At 38.7% G+C, this 16,644-nt stretch overlaps 3 protein-coding genes and 1 pseudogene across 4 annotated transcripts; 1 reads left to right on the forward strand and 3 right to left on the reverse strand.

Annotated features, from left to right (window-relative positions):
• Positions 1-239: 239 nt before the first annotated feature.
• On the reverse strand, positions 240-4,503 carry LOC121747755 (cell division control protein 48 homolog E-like). The gene is made up of 9 exons (XM_042141854.1): positions 4,344-4,503; positions 4,044-4,206; positions 3,172-3,400; positions 2,110-2,876; positions 1,792-2,013; positions 1,619-1,690; positions 1,231-1,512; positions 789-1,148; positions 240-700 (listed from the first exon to the last, which is right to left on the reverse strand). The coding sequence occupies exons 1-9, from the start codon at positions 4,370-4,372 to the stop codon at positions 404-406; spliced, it is 2,421 nt and encodes an 806-aa protein (XP_041997788.1). The 5' UTR covers positions 4,373-4,503; the 3' UTR covers positions 240-403.
• Positions 4,504-6,379: 1,876 nt separating this feature from the next.
• Positions 6,380-9,488, forward strand: LOC121747756 (ribosome biogenesis regulatory protein homolog). The gene is made up of 8 exons (XM_042141855.1): positions 6,380-6,632; positions 6,775-6,925; positions 7,795-7,846; positions 7,970-8,098; positions 8,402-8,519; positions 8,705-8,888; positions 8,980-9,093; positions 9,174-9,488. The coding sequence occupies exons 1-8, from the start codon at positions 6,547-6,549 to the stop codon at positions 9,321-9,323; spliced, it is 984 nt and encodes a 327-aa protein (XP_041997789.1). The 5' UTR covers positions 6,380-6,546; the 3' UTR covers positions 9,324-9,488.
• A 472-nt stretch (positions 9,489-9,960) lies between these two features.
• LOC121748077 lies at positions 9,961-11,144 on the reverse strand (annotated as a pseudogene).
• LOC121746585 (TSL-kinase interacting protein 1-like) lies at positions 11,020-16,492 on the reverse strand. 2 transcript variants are annotated; one of them, XM_042140476.1, is made up of 14 exons: positions 16,393-16,492; positions 15,593-15,817; positions 15,428-15,510; positions 15,290-15,337; positions 15,089-15,198; positions 14,103-14,187; positions 13,734-14,010; positions 13,363-13,494; positions 13,128-13,279; positions 12,762-13,000; positions 12,339-12,603; positions 11,845-12,240; positions 11,644-11,769; positions 11,020-11,458 (listed from the first exon to the last, which is right to left on the reverse strand). In XM_042140476.1, the coding sequence occupies exons 2-14, from the start codon at positions 15,711-15,713 to the stop codon at positions 11,231-11,233; spliced, it is 2,262 nt and encodes a 753-aa protein (XP_041996410.1). In that variant the 5' UTR covers positions 15,714-15,817; positions 16,393-16,492; the 3' UTR covers positions 11,020-11,230. The 2 variants fall into 2 exon arrangements, with proteins under 2 accessions (XP_041996410.1, XP_041996411.1); XM_042140477.1 differs by lacking the exon at positions 16,393-16,492 and adding an exon at positions 16,309-16,357.
• Between the last annotated feature and the right edge of the window lie 152 nt (positions 16,493-16,644).

Consider the following 16,644-nt stretch of genomic DNA (forward strand, 5'->3'; position numbering starts at 1 on the left):
CCGGAACCACCGGTTACGGTTCCCCGGTTAACCACCTGAACCGAAAGCCTTGGGCATCTATGTACACTATGCATAATGTGTAAAATATAAATTTTGCAGATCAATTGTCTCCTGAAATATGATCAAGGCACGACTTATATGTCATGACATATGTCTTAAGTTGAGGACCAGATGCCTCATTTCTCAACAGGTAAAAGAGGGCCATTTTCAAATGTTGGAGTATCATCAAACACATCATGTCAATGTAAAAATAAAAATAACATTCATTATTTACAGACAGTAAAAAAAAGTACCCAAATTTAACTCATCAGAATATCTTATGGTAAGAAATGGAGTAATAAACACATTGTGTAGTAAAGCGATAAAAGAAAGTAGTAATATTCAAGTTTCAACACAACAGCTTTTAACTGTAGAGATCGTCATCATCAGCTGCACCGGAGCCTGCTGCAAAAGGGTCTGCGGCAGCCGCAGCGCCGCCCCCGGTCTGCTCTGTGAACCGGAATTCTGCGCCGAATCCCCTCGACTGCTGCAGGGTCTGTGCGAACGCCTGGTACTTGCGTATGTCGGCGTCACTCACGCTCCTCCGAGCAAACTTCATCGATTCTTCGAAGTGTGTGGGTTTGATCTCGGCATACTCGTCCTCGACGTCTTCCTCCATGGCCTCGGGGTTCTCGCTCCTTCGCTTCTCCCTCTCGATATCCTGAGAGAAACAGAAGCAGCCGCGTTCATAAAAACATACCATGTACTACCACTTTTATCAATCTAAGCGACTCGATCGATCATTATACCTTTTCGATGTTTTCTCGGATGGCATACTTGACCGCGCGTTGGCATATCTCGGTAATGTCGGCGCCGCTGAATCCTTGTGTGTACTTGGCGAGGGCTCTCAGGTCGACGTCTTTGGAGACGGGCGACTTTCTCAAGCACGACTTGAAGATTTGATAGCGGGATTCCTCGTCGGGAAGAGGGATGTAGATGAGCTGATCGAGACGGCCCGGGCGGAGGAGGGCGGGATCGATGATGTCGGGCCTGTTGGTGGCACCAATGATGAAGACAGTCTTTTTGGCGTTCATACCATCCATTTCTGTCAGGAGTTGATTCAACACACGATCGGCAGCGCCACCAGCATCTCCTACACTGCTTCCTCTCTGCAAAAGGCGAGCCATGTGAGCCACTGGAATAGCATCGTCTATTTCAAGTACGAATACAAAGAGCTGCATAAAAACGAACCTGAGTAGCAATGGAGTCCAACTCATCGAAAAATAGGACACAAGGAGCAGATTGGCGAGCCTTGTCGAAAATCTCTCTGACATTCGCTTCACTCTCTCCGAACCACATAGTGAGCAATTCAGGCCCCTTGACACTGATGAAGTTCGCCTGGCACTCGTTCGCGATAGCCTTGGCCAGCAAAGTTTTTCCACATCCAGGCGGACCATAGAAAAGAACTCCCTTTGAGGGCGACATTCCAAATTTCTCAAACTTCTCGGGATGCTCAACCGGATATTGAACCGTCTAAATCATCAAGACCATATTAAAAGTTTAGTATGGACGACAATATTCAAATTGGAGCATACATTTTGTACAATCAGAATATTGATCGTTATTGAAAAATACGCACCTCTTGGAGCTCACGCTTGACATTTTCAAGGCCTCCGATGTCTTCCCAACTGACATTGGGCACTTCAACAACCTATAGCATTAAATTCCAAAAATTAGTAGGAAAGATAAATTTAACATTTGAATCAATATATTGAAAACGTTAATGGGAAGAACAAAAAATGAAACCCTTACCGTTTCACGGAGAGCAGAGGGGTTGCTCGTTCCAAGAGCAGTCTGAAAATGCTCATTGCTGACAGCCATGGAGTTCAGTATCTCAGCATCAATGGAATCGTCTTCCAAGTCTATCACATCCATTTTCTCCCTAATGCATTGAAGGGCAGCCTCAGTGCACAAAGCAGCTAAATCGGCACCAACATAGCCATGTGTATCCTTGGAAATTCTCTCCAAATCAACCTGCAATAGCAAACAGAAGTTACAGATTCATTCAAAGTCCATCAAATTAGTAGATCGTATGAACTCCTATTAAAAACTAAAGTTGTCCGAGCTTACATCTTCAGCAAGTTTCATGTTCTTTGTGTGGATACGAAGCACCTCGAGGCGCCCTACTTCATCAGGAACGCCAATGTCTATTTCCCTATCAAACCTCCCAAACCTTCTAAGAGCAGGGTCAATGCTGTTGGGACGGTTTGTAGCACCCATCACAATAACGTGGGCACGAGCCTTGAGCCCATCCATCAATGTCAGGAGTTGGGATACGATTCTCCTTTCTACTTCTCCATGGGTTTTCTCTCTCTTGGGAGCTATGGAGTCGATTTCATCAATAAATATGATAGAAGGCGCGTTCTTCTCAGCTTCCTCAAAGGCCTTCCTGAGGTTACTTTCACTTTCTCCAGCCATTTTCGACATTATCTCTGGTCCATTAATACAGAAGAAGAAAGCACCAGTCTCGTTGGCCACAGCTCGGGCAATCAAGGTTTTCCCAGATCCAGGAGGACCATAAAGCAGAATTCCTTTTGGAGGCTTCACTCCGATTGACTTAAAAAGCTGTGGGTGCCTAAGTGGCAGCTCTACCAATTCACGAATCTGAGCCATCTGTTTACGAACACCACCCACATCATCGTAACCAACTTCATCCAACCTATCCTCATCCTCCCTTCTTACAGGGTCTCCTTCACAGAAGATCTCCGTATCAGGGGCGACAACACAGTATTCGGAAGGATCAGTTTCAACGACCTTGAACTCTACGCTTCTCATTCCTCCTCTCACAAGAAACAAATCACCCTTCCTCACAGGCCGGTATGACTCAAGGAAATATGCTGCAGACAAAAAAAAGAAGTCAGCTCCGAGAATATACACATAATAAACATGCTTTAACTAACCAATATATTCAAAAAATAGGGTGCCCATTAAAACTAACAAGAATGAATCACTATCTTGATTGTGCTGTTCATTTTCCGATTCTATACAACAGTTATAGATGTTCAGATCATAAGAGAATATTGTTTAAAACTGTTTGGCTGGGCTGACTACCCAATGCAGTAAAGCCAATAACATCCCAATCATAAATAAAACAACACACCGCATGAAAATTCAAATCTTAATTAAACTCACGTTTCAGGTAAGCATCAAAAAGGTTTCCAGTAACCCCTTCAATGGTGTCATCCACAGGGAGAATGTGGACTCGCTTCCCATACTTCACATCAGGACATAAGTGCACGGAAACGACATCTCCTAGTCTAACTCTGAGATTGTTTCGGACAACCTTATTCATCCGAATCTTTGGTTGCTCACAGGAATCCTCAGCAAGGGCGATGCAGACAGTATCTTTTCTTTTCTTACCCTATAACCAAGGTCACAATAAGTAAAACAAGGATTAATGGCATTAACATCATAAGCTATTAATCATTGATGACGAATCTAAGTAATTCCACGAGAATCAAGATAGAAACCACTAATAAAAGAAAAACGAATCATGACAATTCACATCTGAATTCTCATACCTTAGTATTAATAGTAAACACACAATATGCAACATCATATTGTAATTTGTAACAACATATCACATTAGATAAAGCTATATAAATTTGCAAATTCCTTTCTTATTTCTCTTTTAATAATCGACACACAATTCAATTCTCACCATTCAACAAAAAACAAAGCTAAACAAACTATTCAAACAATCAATCTTCCACAAACAGAAACACACAAAATTCAAGCTTCAAAACACAAATTTGGGTAAAATCTATATGTATCAGAGGTTGACAGTAAAACCCCAAATTAGATCTCAACATCCTCACCACATTCTCCCCCAAAACAAGAGCAGCACAATGCTAGCTCAGCTCAATACAGACAAACAGAAAGAAACCAACCAATTACTGCATCAATTTACATGAAGCATCCTCCCCCAAATCAATCACACAAAGCTACAACATCTCAATCATCAGTACACACACACACAAATACTACAAGAGACCAAAAAAAACCTTGATCAAAATTGTATCTCCGCGGAAAATCTGGAGTTTCTCCATAGTATCAGGATGAAGAGAAACTACAGAATTGTCATCGTTTATAGCCTCATCCACCACCAACCGGTTCGCCGCCTTTTTCCTCTCCAAAATCGCAGTGCTGAAGTCTTTCTTCGCGTTGCTACACATCATGAACCAATTGACAACAATAAGAACGAGAATTCCACAAAATTAACCTAAAAACAGATGAAATTTCTCCATCGATGAACGAACATCGAGCGAGAATTTCAAATTTCAATAATGCAAAGAAATACTCACGGATCGGATGGCCCTGGCTGATTGCTCATGGTTGTAGAATTCTGGGGATAGCTGAAAAGAAGTAAAAGGGTTTGGAGTTTGTTGATGAATTGAAGCTGCTGTGAATAGTTGGGAAATATATAGTGAAAATTGCTTCGTTTCTTGTTACCAAAGAAAGGATGATTTTTCTACTCTGTTTTGGACTGCTGTTTACTAATTTGGGTAAAAATGTATTTATTTTTTGTTTACTTCTTTAATTTTTGTTAAATAAGTACGTACTATATAGAACTATCTAGAATATTGTAGAAGTAATTGGATAATTTGTTGGTATACGAGTATACGGACTTTTTAAATAATATAAATAAATCAATTAATTAATTTTCCACTTGAAATTTTATCCTACACGAACAAGTCAACAATAATAATTTCATAGAGAAAAATATGTTCCGTTGAAAAAAAATGCTTTTATATAGTAAATCTTGGCTTCCTATAATTCGGTGTAGTATGTTCTATTGAAAAAATATGCTTTCAAGAATGATATAATCAAATTAAATAATGATAAAAATAAGATAGGTGTTAGAATTCGGTTGCTATAATCGATAATTTTTTAGATGGATTCGAATAATTCGCTACACTTCTCAAATCTAATGACTCGCGATTCACTTATGGAGTATATACGCAATCTACGAAATATTCCAAAAAAAGATAGATTTGTTTGTTAAGAAAGTATTATTATTCAGAATATGATAATATAGATAAAGTATTTAGTTAAATTTTATTGATTAATAGACATAATAATTGGAGTAATAAGTTAAAATAACAATAATGATAAGATATATTATAAAATAAATAAGATCCACAATTCAAAAGTTACATTAAAATATATTTAATAGTAAGTTAGTAACTAAAAACGTAAGAATAATAAGGGTTTTTGGCACCAAAACGATTTTTTTTTTTTTTTTTTTCTGAATTCCGTTTTTTCCCACCAACTTTGAAATTGGTTTTTAAAACTACAAAGTTTTGATTCTTTTGCAATTTTCAACAATTCATTGGTGAAACCCGCCTAGTCTATGTGTTATTTTAAATACTATTGTATTCGGCATTAAAGGGTTTAGTAGCTAGGGTTTGGGTTTCCGTTTTCTATCATCTTCTTCTTTCTCAAAACCTAGGCAGCACATATTTGGGGATTTTCATTTCGAAACATTGATTCTCGAAGAATGTGGAAGTTGGTCGGGGGTTTTACTGGTGTAGTCCCGAAGCGGCCAACAATGTCGCATAGGTCCGCTCATTTTTCCTACATTTGGTCGACGATTCACAATTGTGTTTTTTGGTCCCCACTTTTAAGAGTTTCAAGAATTGAAATTATTCTGTATGTTTGTCTCTTGTCTCGGTCCCCACTCATTTACATTGTTTGTCTGTTTCTCTCAATCCCCACTCGGTGAGCATGTGACAAGAAAGTTAGGGATTTTTGTGCATTTGTGTACATGAGACAAAAACATAATTTATTTAGGGCATGCAATACGAAGCCGTTGCACATTCATTTTTACGGTGTCCACGTTGGGCAATTTTGCACCGGAAAATTTGTGGAAATTGTGTGTTCGGGCCAGGTTGGAAAATTGCGAACGAATCAAACGTTCGTAGTTTTGAAAACCAATTTCAAAGTTGGTGGGAAACATATGAATTTGGGGAAAGTTTATGATTTTTGGGCCTAAAACTCGAATAATAATAATAATAATACTAGTATTAACACAAAGTAAGATCCGCAATTAAAAAATTACAATAAAATTTATTTAATAAGTTAGTAATTGAGAACATGATAATAATTATTAATATACATAAATTTAAAAAATACATTAAGATTTGATTAAATCAATGACACAATATTATTATTATTGAAATTCAAAAACAGTTTTGTATTTGAAGTGTGGGCCTTCAAATTGAGCCCAGTTGATTTAACAAAACAGGCCTAATAGCGGAGCCCACAATTATTGGGCCATTTAAACGTTAATTAATTAATTTATGTACATATATAACGCCATAGATTCAACTAGGTTTTCTACCCAACTCCAAATTAGGGCAACCAGCTAAAGCCCGAATCGGAGTTCTGCATAGGCCCGAGCCCGAAAGTGTTGATTCCTTCTGCAAATCTGTGGTTTTAGGGGTTTTTGCCGTTTAATCATCTCTCATACCTCTGTCCGCCTCCATCTCTCCCTCTCTCTCGGAAATGGAGGAAGCACAGTATGAAGTCGATTTGGGCAACCTTATGGCCTTCGACCAGCACCATCAATTCGCATCTCCACCAGTTTCCAGGTTTGTTTTTCTTCTCCTACATATGTTTAATTTTGATTTCAGTGGGTGTATGTTGGTTTTGGACGAGCTGGAATATGCTCTTCAATTGCTAGTATTTACCTTGCTTAGTTCGTTTGGAATTTATGTATTGTTTATGTGATAGGGAGGAGATTGTAAAGGAAACAACTGAACAGGCTACGAAATTGGTTCAAGCAGTTGCAGATGCTCTTTTCAGTCTGCCTTCGACGGAGGATCCCGACGGCCCGCTCGTCAAGTTGCCTGAACCTACTACCAAATTGCCCAGAGAAAAGCCTGTAAGCTATCTGTTTTTTTGAGAATTTGAATGAACGCATGTATCTCAAAGAAGGGGGGAAATGGGAGAAATGGTTTTTGCTTATTGAACCAGCTATATATTGCCATTTGCTAGATGAAGGGCAAGGTTAGCTGTAGCTAATTGCGTTTGTGTAGTGTTCTTAGTATGCTCACACGATGGTGAGCTCGGCTCGGCCTGTAACTTAAATGATGTAGTCTGTTGAGTTGGCCATTGAAGCAATTAATTGAGTGCTTTTGAAGCTACCGACTTATACACGATTTTTTTGGGCATTGCTATGTATTGGGTCTATTCTAGTTTGGATTCTATAGAGGTTCAATCTACTAGGATACTAGAGGGTTTCTAAATTGGTGATTTTGCTTTAGGACTTGATCTTATAGCATGGAACCATGGATACTATATTCGTGAGTCATGAGACTATGACAGTCTTGCTTATGGCATCATCTTACCCTTGTTTAGAAAATATAAGGATCATGTGGTCCATGTTTAATATAGTACTTTAGACTTTAGTACAACCACTGGTCGGTGTGGTAGTGGACTGACCGAAAATGTTGGACATCTTGTATATTGAGGCTAAAGAGGGAACAGTATTTTGGAAGATGGTTTTCTTCTGCTGCATCAAATTATGACAACCAATTGTCAGCTTTGGAGATCTTAATTGAAATTTTCAAACTTTTATTTTAGTTGTCCTGTGACCTTTAAACGGAAAGATATGATATCTGAGAAAAGAAATGAAAATTGCTTAATTTTTCGTCATAGGAATTATTCTAAAGATAATCTTCTTTTTCTGGTGCATGGGCTTGACTCTGATGCTGCATATGTGATAAATATTGTTTTATCTTTTTTTTTCAGCTTCCGAAGCCTAGACCTCCTACACAGTGGGAAGTGTTTGCCCAACAGAAAGGTATGTTTTGGTTTCTATAACAAAATAGATATGTTTTATTTACTTTTGAATTTTTGATTAATGTTACTGACCTTGACTCTGGCAAATATTGGGTTTTAAGCGTTCTTTTGAAATGTGATTTAGGTATTCAAAAGCGGAAGAAGGAAAAAATGGCCTACGATGAGCAAACCGGTACTTGGAAGCGGCTCCATGGTTATGATCGTGTTAATGATGACAATGATATACCAATCATTGAGGCCAAGGCTACTGATGGTATAATGTCAATAATACCCTTCTTATTTTATTTTTCCAACCTAGAATGCTTTCAAAATTGCTACAGAAATCCAAATTTTCTTTACTTTTTTTGCTATTACGTTAAATAAACTTATCTCAATGGGCTTGAAAATCATGACAAGATCTTTTTGGCTTGATTGAGCCAGTGCTGATTTTTTAATGATTTGTGTCTATATATTTATCTTGTATACTGCCAGTATGATAAATTGATACTATTAGCATTATCTTGAAGTTCTTGCATCTTCTCCTCATTCTTTAGTAATCAGTCTTTCCTTTTTCCAGAACCCGGAACCGATCCTTTTGCCGAGAGACGCAAGGAGAAGAAAAGCAGAGTTGACAAACAGGAGGGTAATCGATTAAAGAACCTGAAAAATGCACAGAAAGCAGGTGCCTTGCCAAGGTTAGCTTTTGACCTCCTTTAAATACTGGGAATTTTGATTTTGCATCCATTGGAAATAATGAGTACTACTATCATATATGGATGTATAGTTTCACAGTGCTTTTTCTATGCCAAAATTCAGTCATCTTTGTCAGATGGTTCAGTTTTATGGCAATGCTTAATCCGAGTGTCTTTATAATTTGCAGCCATATTCAACTTGCTGCGACTGCGTTACCTATAACAGGAACACAATCACAACCTAAGCGAGTTAGCAAAGATGTTTTACAAAATGTCGCTGGCATGGCAGCAACTGCAACAGCGAGTGGAGGGAAATTTGACAAGAAATTGCCAGGGGAAAAGCCTCTGAAGCATGAAAAGAAGTATAGGAAGGTTTGTTTTATCACCCTTTCCTTAAGCTTAATTTCGTACCTGTTCAATGATATCTGGCTAATTGCTTTTCCTATTATTGTCTATCGTCCAGTATCTACCGGCCGTGGAAGGATCAGGAATGGGAACCATTGAAAAACAGCAGACTGAGAGTGTCTTGAACAGGTTGATGTCCAAGCACTCTCACCAGATACTCAATGTAGAAAAGGTGCGTCGCTTCTCTTGGTTCAGCGTCTGGTTTCCACACACGTTCAAATTCCATTAGCCATTCAATCTGTTGAAATGCAGGCTGTGAACATGCACAATGCGAAGAAAGAGAAGAACCAAAGGAGACAAGGTGGGCAATCATCAAACTCAGGCAAGTTTAAGGCGAACAAGAAATCTTTCAAGAAAACGTCGAAGAAAGGTCCCTCCTCAAGTAAAGGAAAATCAAAATGATGCTCTCATCTCTCTTGATATCATATGGGGTCTTGGAATTTTTGTTAGAAAACTAGTTAATCAAGCTGGAAATGTGTCACACTTTTCTAAAGAAATAGTACTATATTTTGGAGAAATGTATTACCTCAAATCTTATGTGCTGTCAAATTTCAAATTTTATCTCTATAGTTTTTTTTTTCGTTTTTTTATTTTTAAAGAGGATCAACAATGGTTCCTCATTTACCCTCGTGATGACTCGAACCCCTAATCGATAGTTTAGGGGGTAAGCGTCTTACCAATTGAGTTGCGCTTCATTGTCTCACTCTAGTTTTGAGAGTTCGAATTGTAGGATTTTTCCAAAATTTGAGTATCTTTTGAAAGATTATATAGCTAGGTATAAAATTTTCATCGGTTAGCCTAATACTTTAGGCCATTTCTGAATATGCCATGATAAACGATTAATGTTTTATAATCTAATTGTAAGCAAACATTCATTAATTTAAACAAATAAGAGATCAACACGTAACAATATCTTGAACTCGAACGTACTATTGCTATAAATTGTTTTCAAACTGAATCATGTTGGTCGAATATTCTTGAACGTATGAAGAGTCTCCATCCATTCCATTCATCACATCAATCTCTTCCCATAAACAAACATAAAATATCATAATACAATATTCGAGATTCCAACAATTTGACACAAGCATCCAAGAAATAATACTACAAACCCAAAAAAAGATAGACATAAACTAAGCACTTGGGATTGATCCCTCAATTGTCCTTAATCAAACACTCTTTATTGAAGCAATCTTGGCCGTTAGATCTTCCACAAATTAATTGAAGTTAACCGCTGAAGAGCCATCACCACCCATAGCACCAAATAATATTTTGCCAACTTCTTTGATTTTTTGCCTTATCTCTTGTGACTTCATCAAATAATTAACTCTCTCAGCAACACCTTTCCTCAACGGTGTTGATTTATTGTCACACAAATTAATCCCAATCTTCAAATCATCCACCACCAATTTCCTATTAGTAAACTGATCAGTCAACAAGGGATAACATATCAAAGGGACCCCGCTCTTATGTTCTCGAGAATCGAGTTCCATCCACATTGCGTCAGAAACCCCCCGATGCTCGGGTGAGAGAGAACCTCGAGCTGATCGCACCACTGTACGATCAACCCGCGGCCCTCGACCCGCCAGTCGAAACCGGCGGGCAGGACCTCGGTAGCTCCGAGCTGACTATGTCAGGTCGGAGCACCCATATGAAGTGGACCCCACTAATTAATAGGCCATTTGCCACCTCATCAATCACATGCTTGCTAGTGTGAGCATAGCTTCTGAAAGAGATGTATAAAACTGAGCCATGTGGCTTGCTGTCGAGCCACGTGGCACAGTCCGCCTCGGCCCAGAGGCTGGTCGAGATTCGGTTCTTGGTGAACCCTGGTGCGAAAACCGGCCCGATCGCGTGGAACGGCTGGATTTCACGTAGGGCAGGCAGAGATCGTGTCTTCTTCGAACTCTTCGACCGTGTTGCATAGCATGAAATCGGCCTTCTTCGCATCTTTGAAACATCGGTCGATGATCCGATGCACGGTCGTATTGATATTGTCTTCTGCTTGAAGATACGAAGGTAAATCCGTATTCGCTATGGATGTTACTCCCGGAAAATACCAAAAATACTAGTAGCATAATAGGAGTTGAAATGGAAAGATAAAAGTTAGCTAGTCGTTTACCCTCCAATAAACAGGTCGAGAATTCGAGTCACCTCAACTACGTGCATATGGAGACGTAAGTGAGTTCCAATTTTGTACAACGAAGAACCACTGGGCAACATGCCACTTCTCTATACAGCGGCACATAGCCTAACAACATAAGCTTTAGATTACAACTGTTATGTTTTTCTCTGTCTCTAGCAGAGTTCTAAACTTCACTGCCCATTTTGATATCCGAGAAGGAAGCGTTTTGGTGAGTTTCTGCTTTTGGTGCAACTTCTTTCTTCTCCGACCCAAAGAAAGAGCAGCTCTGGAACGCGTCCAGGCTGTTAGCTATCAGGCGGTTCAAACCGCCAAGGTTATCGCTAAGAATTAGGTCGTTGCTTTGGTATCTACAGGAGGGTATGTCCAAGTCTAACGGCCCTAAAGAGTCCGGCTGTAACATGGACAAATCTTGAATTAGATCATAAGCACTTCGACATCATAGTGAAATTAACTGAGACCCTATCAGTCTAGTTAGTGTTAGAAGATACGAGAGATTAAAACTGAAAAATGACGGATGGCCATCGAGAACAAACTGAGAAATAACAAGGCAAAATATCGACTTGTGTAAGGGCTTACCCAATATATATCTGTGAGCCCAGAGAAATCCATGGTGGGGTTTTCTATAGGATTATCAGATTCAGATTCGTCCACGAGGTCTTCACAAATGCAGTTGTAATCAGTCAATTTCTCTCCATGCAATTCCTGCAGGAAGAAAATCGTATTACCACGAACCCCTTTTGAACAGTATATGGGTATTATAGTGGTTCAAAACCAAACCTTGACTTCATGGTGAGATACTGAACGGGTGGTTATAGTAGGTTGTTTATGGGCGTCTTTGGAACCGTTAATACTTGCATTATGGTTTTCACGAAAGAAAGCGCTAGTTTTCTTGAAAGAAAAGGCATCGCATGTTTCTTCAGCATCAAAGATGGAAGGTGCATGAGATGCAAGGCTCTGCTGCTGGACTTTGGTTTGGTGTTTAAAAATGTGTGCAGCAATTGCAGCATCAAAAGAGTCGCAGTTGAATGGAATCTGCTGACAGTTTGAACCTAGAGGCCCCGGAAAATCACTGCAGTTGGCATCTGTGTTTGGCGTTGTCTCGGATAGCAGCTGTCCCATACTTATGTTCGTAAGACTGTCAGCCCATTCCCCAGAAGACAAGGGCATATCCTTCTGCGAGGAAAATGGAGTCCAAAATCGTGTAATTAAGCAGCATAGTAATTAGAAGCATCCGATTCAAGAGCAAGAAAGCGTCAGAGGTGAAGACATACCGTGTTCTCGACTTGCCTAGTATGCGTCAAATCTACACTTGCTTCTCTGGGTAATAATTCAATTGCAGTGCTGTCAGAGTATCTTGAAGTATTGACATTGGATACAGGGATATCACACGCAACTGTTGTAGATGGAGTAGATGTGGAGGAGGGAGTCAAAACAATAACTGGTTCATCATTCTTCTTTCTTGTTTCATTGATATTAGTACGAGAAAGTGCTTGAGCAGTTGCAGATTCAATCTCTGCTTTCGAAAACCAGCCATATCTAAAAAAACAAACAAAATCTGTTAGACAATGCACATTCATTCGGCTAGTACAGTTACTTGGGCAGAATGCTCAAATGAGAAATCAATTAATTGGATCTTGTACAGTTTTTCTAAGACATAACACAACTCCTCAGACAGAAAAGGAGATCAAGAATACCTGAGGCGGAATACCGGGGGGCTTCCAACTTTGTAATGTACATCTGCTGCACACAGAGTAGAGTCCTTACTCCACTTCTGATACCCCACCAGGTTTTCTCTTTGTGCCCAGTAAGGAAAAAGCGTAAGCTCTTGATCTAACGGCCTTGAGTTTCCCCATTTGCGATTGAGGTGTTCCACCACAGATGATATTTTCTTCCGTGTACTCAAAGTAAGTTCCAGATAAGGGTTATGATGATTCTGCAAAATGAATGGTGTGTGGATTTTCTTAGTCACGCTAACTGCTAGGACAACTGCACTACCTCGAAACCTTGTTGACATACTAATAAAAATTTAACCAAGTACTAAAAACTCCTTTCAACTGTACCCTTTCCAAGTCTTTTTGAGTAAATTCGTCGATTGGAAACAGCTGGAGTTTAAGCTTTGACGGGTTCTGATTGTTGTCTTCGTTGAGCGTGCTTCGTGTAGATTTTTGTGGAGAGCGTGACATATCCGCAACAAGTTGAGGACCATCATGGCCTGAATATATATAGATGCAACTTAAATTAGGCAACTTCTAATGATTCACACCCTTATACTATTTCAGGGAAAATTTTTACAACCTGGTGTTTCCTGGTATTCAGCCTCTTTATCAGTGTCCACCCGTTCCAATTGTTCAGCAGCATCAGCCACCAATGAAACTCCAGCAATGGCAGCCTTCTCCCATCTTTCATATGCTGAAGCTGATGCAAGGCCTGCAAAACAGATTTTCCAATTAAATAAGTATACTCATAATTCATAAAAGTGGAACAACTAGGATAAAAACAAAAAATGAGAGATCTGGCTTATGGACACCTCTGTTATGCAAATATAATGTGCGTGTGTGTATCTAAAAAGCCCATTTGACATAGCAAGTAACAGACACTCCAGATGCACAGATCACTGAAATTGATGAACAGTATCCTTGATGGAACTAATAAATTTATGAAGTTACCATTTTTCCGCCGATGTTTCACTGCCTTTACAGCAGCTTGGTCTACTTTGCAGTTGGCGCGGCTTATTCCTATATTGGAATGGCGCTTAAACAGAGATACCTTTCCAGTTCCAACTTTCTCGATGTTCTGGCTGTCAAGAAGAACCATTTTAACTGCACGGTTGTCATGCCCTGGTGCTCTGACCTGATTTGTGATGTTTGGCACACAAGTATTATTTTCTCCAGTAGACAGTCTCTTCTTAGTATTCTTTTTCCGATCCCTCAAAAGTTGGTTCTCCTACATGGCAAAGTTTTATCATTCAAAATTCTTAGTACACCATATCCACAATTTATTTCATTAACAGAGAAGGATCACAGTCTTAAACTAACCAGAGTCTCCAAAAATATCTTAAATCTTCTAGGTTTTAGATGAAGCTTAGAAGCTTTACAGCTATACTTTTCCAGCAATGACCACCTGCAACCAAATTGCAGCAGTTGAAGACTGACATTTAGAGCTATACTAATAGGGTCCCAGTAAACCCTGAAAGGACAATCAAGCTTCCCCAGCAGAACAACATAGAACACAATTTCAGGAAAGTGTGCAAAAATAATCTCACTTTCTATCCTCCCCTTTCCGAAATTCCTTCTCTTAGGTGGTGTTATGAAAAAGGCTCAAGTATTAATTGGACAAAATACCAGACTGATACCAAGGGTGTGAGGACATTATCCTCGCTTTCCATGAATATCTTTCATTTCTTTGAATGATCAACCTTTCACTTCCATATACCTACTAGAAACCAAGACACTTTTACTAGGTGTGAGTATTATGTTGATTCATTAAGCCATATGGTGAGAATCTTTAACTACTATCATGTGAATTGTGAACTCTTTATATCCTCTTATTTTGAAATCCTACCCAACTAAATGCATCATCAATGTGTTGGGGCAATTTTGAGAAACCAAAAAGAAATAAATGTGTTATTTGATATAGTTAATATCTCCAATCATCATCAGAAAGGAACATCAGGTGCATCTCTTCCAGCATTATTACATGGAGTTATGAGAAATTTACTGGAGCTTTGCCACCATATATTAATAACTTCTTTCTCCCTTCTCTTCATAAAGTTTCACTAAACACAAAGAAACATCTGCAGTTTATTCATCCAGCATACATAAAGCACTAGCAATAAGCTTTGTTACATCCTTCTGGTCCAAACCACTCCCCACCAAAACAAATGACACATTTTAAAAAACCAGCAAATTAACTACCTGCCAAAGCAAATTAACACTTGACAGAATAAAGGAGAGTGATCACTGAAAACTGTTTGAATTTGTATGCCAGTAATTTGAAAGGAGCATAAACAATTCATATTTACCAGCGAAGCATCGCAGCATTGGTGTCTTTTGAGTTTTTGGCGTCCAGGCAAAGTTCTGGGCACAGCAACTTGTTCATTCGCCTGACAAGTCGATAGTAATAATGCCTAACCTGAAGGCAGGGAACCAAAATGAGATGAAAAGTTAGCATATGTCGGGGAAAGAACTGAGTGAAGAGTCAAGATGTATTTCTAAAAAAGCACCTGATCCTTGTTTTTGCTCTGGACACGTGATCTGATTTTCTCAAAATTCTGCTAGAAAAGGTATTCCACTGTCAGAATCCATTGGAGGAAAAAAAATTATTTCCAAATGAATTAGGTAAAAGGCTAGCAGTTATTTGCCTTGCCAACTTGTCGTAATGCGACAAAAAAGCTTTCTTCTTCTTGACGGGTCCAAGCAGCCCATTGTCTTGTTGGTTTTTTTCCTATAGCAATAAAAGACCGATTAGAATATGCATATTCCCGTGATCGTGCATTTAATAAGCCGAGCAAATGATCAAACAGTACCAGGCATCTGCAGAGCAGCTTGTTCCGGTGAAGATGTGGGCATGCTACCATTCCCATCTTTATTTCCAATATTATCCGGACATTGACAAAGTTCACAGTCCAATGAAACCGGTGTCACCATTTTAATATCTTTCTCGTCACGCAAACGTTAATCCTTCATGCATATTCCGATTGCCAGGTTTAGTACGATACCTCTAATAATGCGGATTGCAGAGCAGAAAGTGCCTGGTTGAAACAAGGAAAAGACAGTTAACAATGTTGAGAGAGTCCAGATAGGAAAATCCATGTTCAATCTATACTCATATAAACCATGTTGGAGGATTTCACATTATGTCACACCCCAAAATTCACCATTCTTTCAATACAAAGCAGAATTAACTACTCAGACCTAGTTCACAAACATCCACCAACTCGAATTACAAAGATAATTGATCATCAAAATTGGAAACCAATACCAGTAGAATCAAATATGTTCATGATATACAAGGAGCACATAGGGTTTCCACATTAAATCCAAAAAATCAATCAAAATCAATTTTGATGAAGCAAAAATCAACTATAAAGCATGTAAAAAACATAATTCGAACTTCATTTCAAGTCAGCTCGCAACTTCAAGCATACTCAATTCACCAATTCAAGTTTAAAAAACCTACGCAATAAAAAAAATTAGAATCAACGAAGAAACCCTAAGATCTATCACTCAAAATCACCAAAACCTCAGAAACGAAAATTCAAGCAGCTTCCAATGTGCATGAAGCATGAAAATTGAAAAGCACAAGGAATCATGGGAGATTGTTTACCAGAAACCGAAATCAAACTAGGCGAAATTGGATGGAAGCAAATGAAAAAATGGATAAAGAAAAATAAAAAATAAAAAGAATAAATCAAAGGCAGTCTTACTGAGACTGATAACTTCAACAGCAGTTAACGATTAAAATAATAGGAAATAAAATATGGTCTATTTTTGGTAATTACATATCTCATACAAAATGTTTTACTTTTATTTCAATTTAATATAAAAAGTATTAAATTTACATATTTCATACAAAAAG

This window comes from Salvia splendens, chromosome 9, assembly GCF_004379255.2.
Source record: "Salvia splendens isolate huo1 chromosome 9, SspV2, whole genome shotgun sequence".
Classification (NCBI taxonomy): Eukaryota; Viridiplantae; Streptophyta; class Magnoliopsida; order Lamiales; family Lamiaceae; genus Salvia; species Salvia splendens.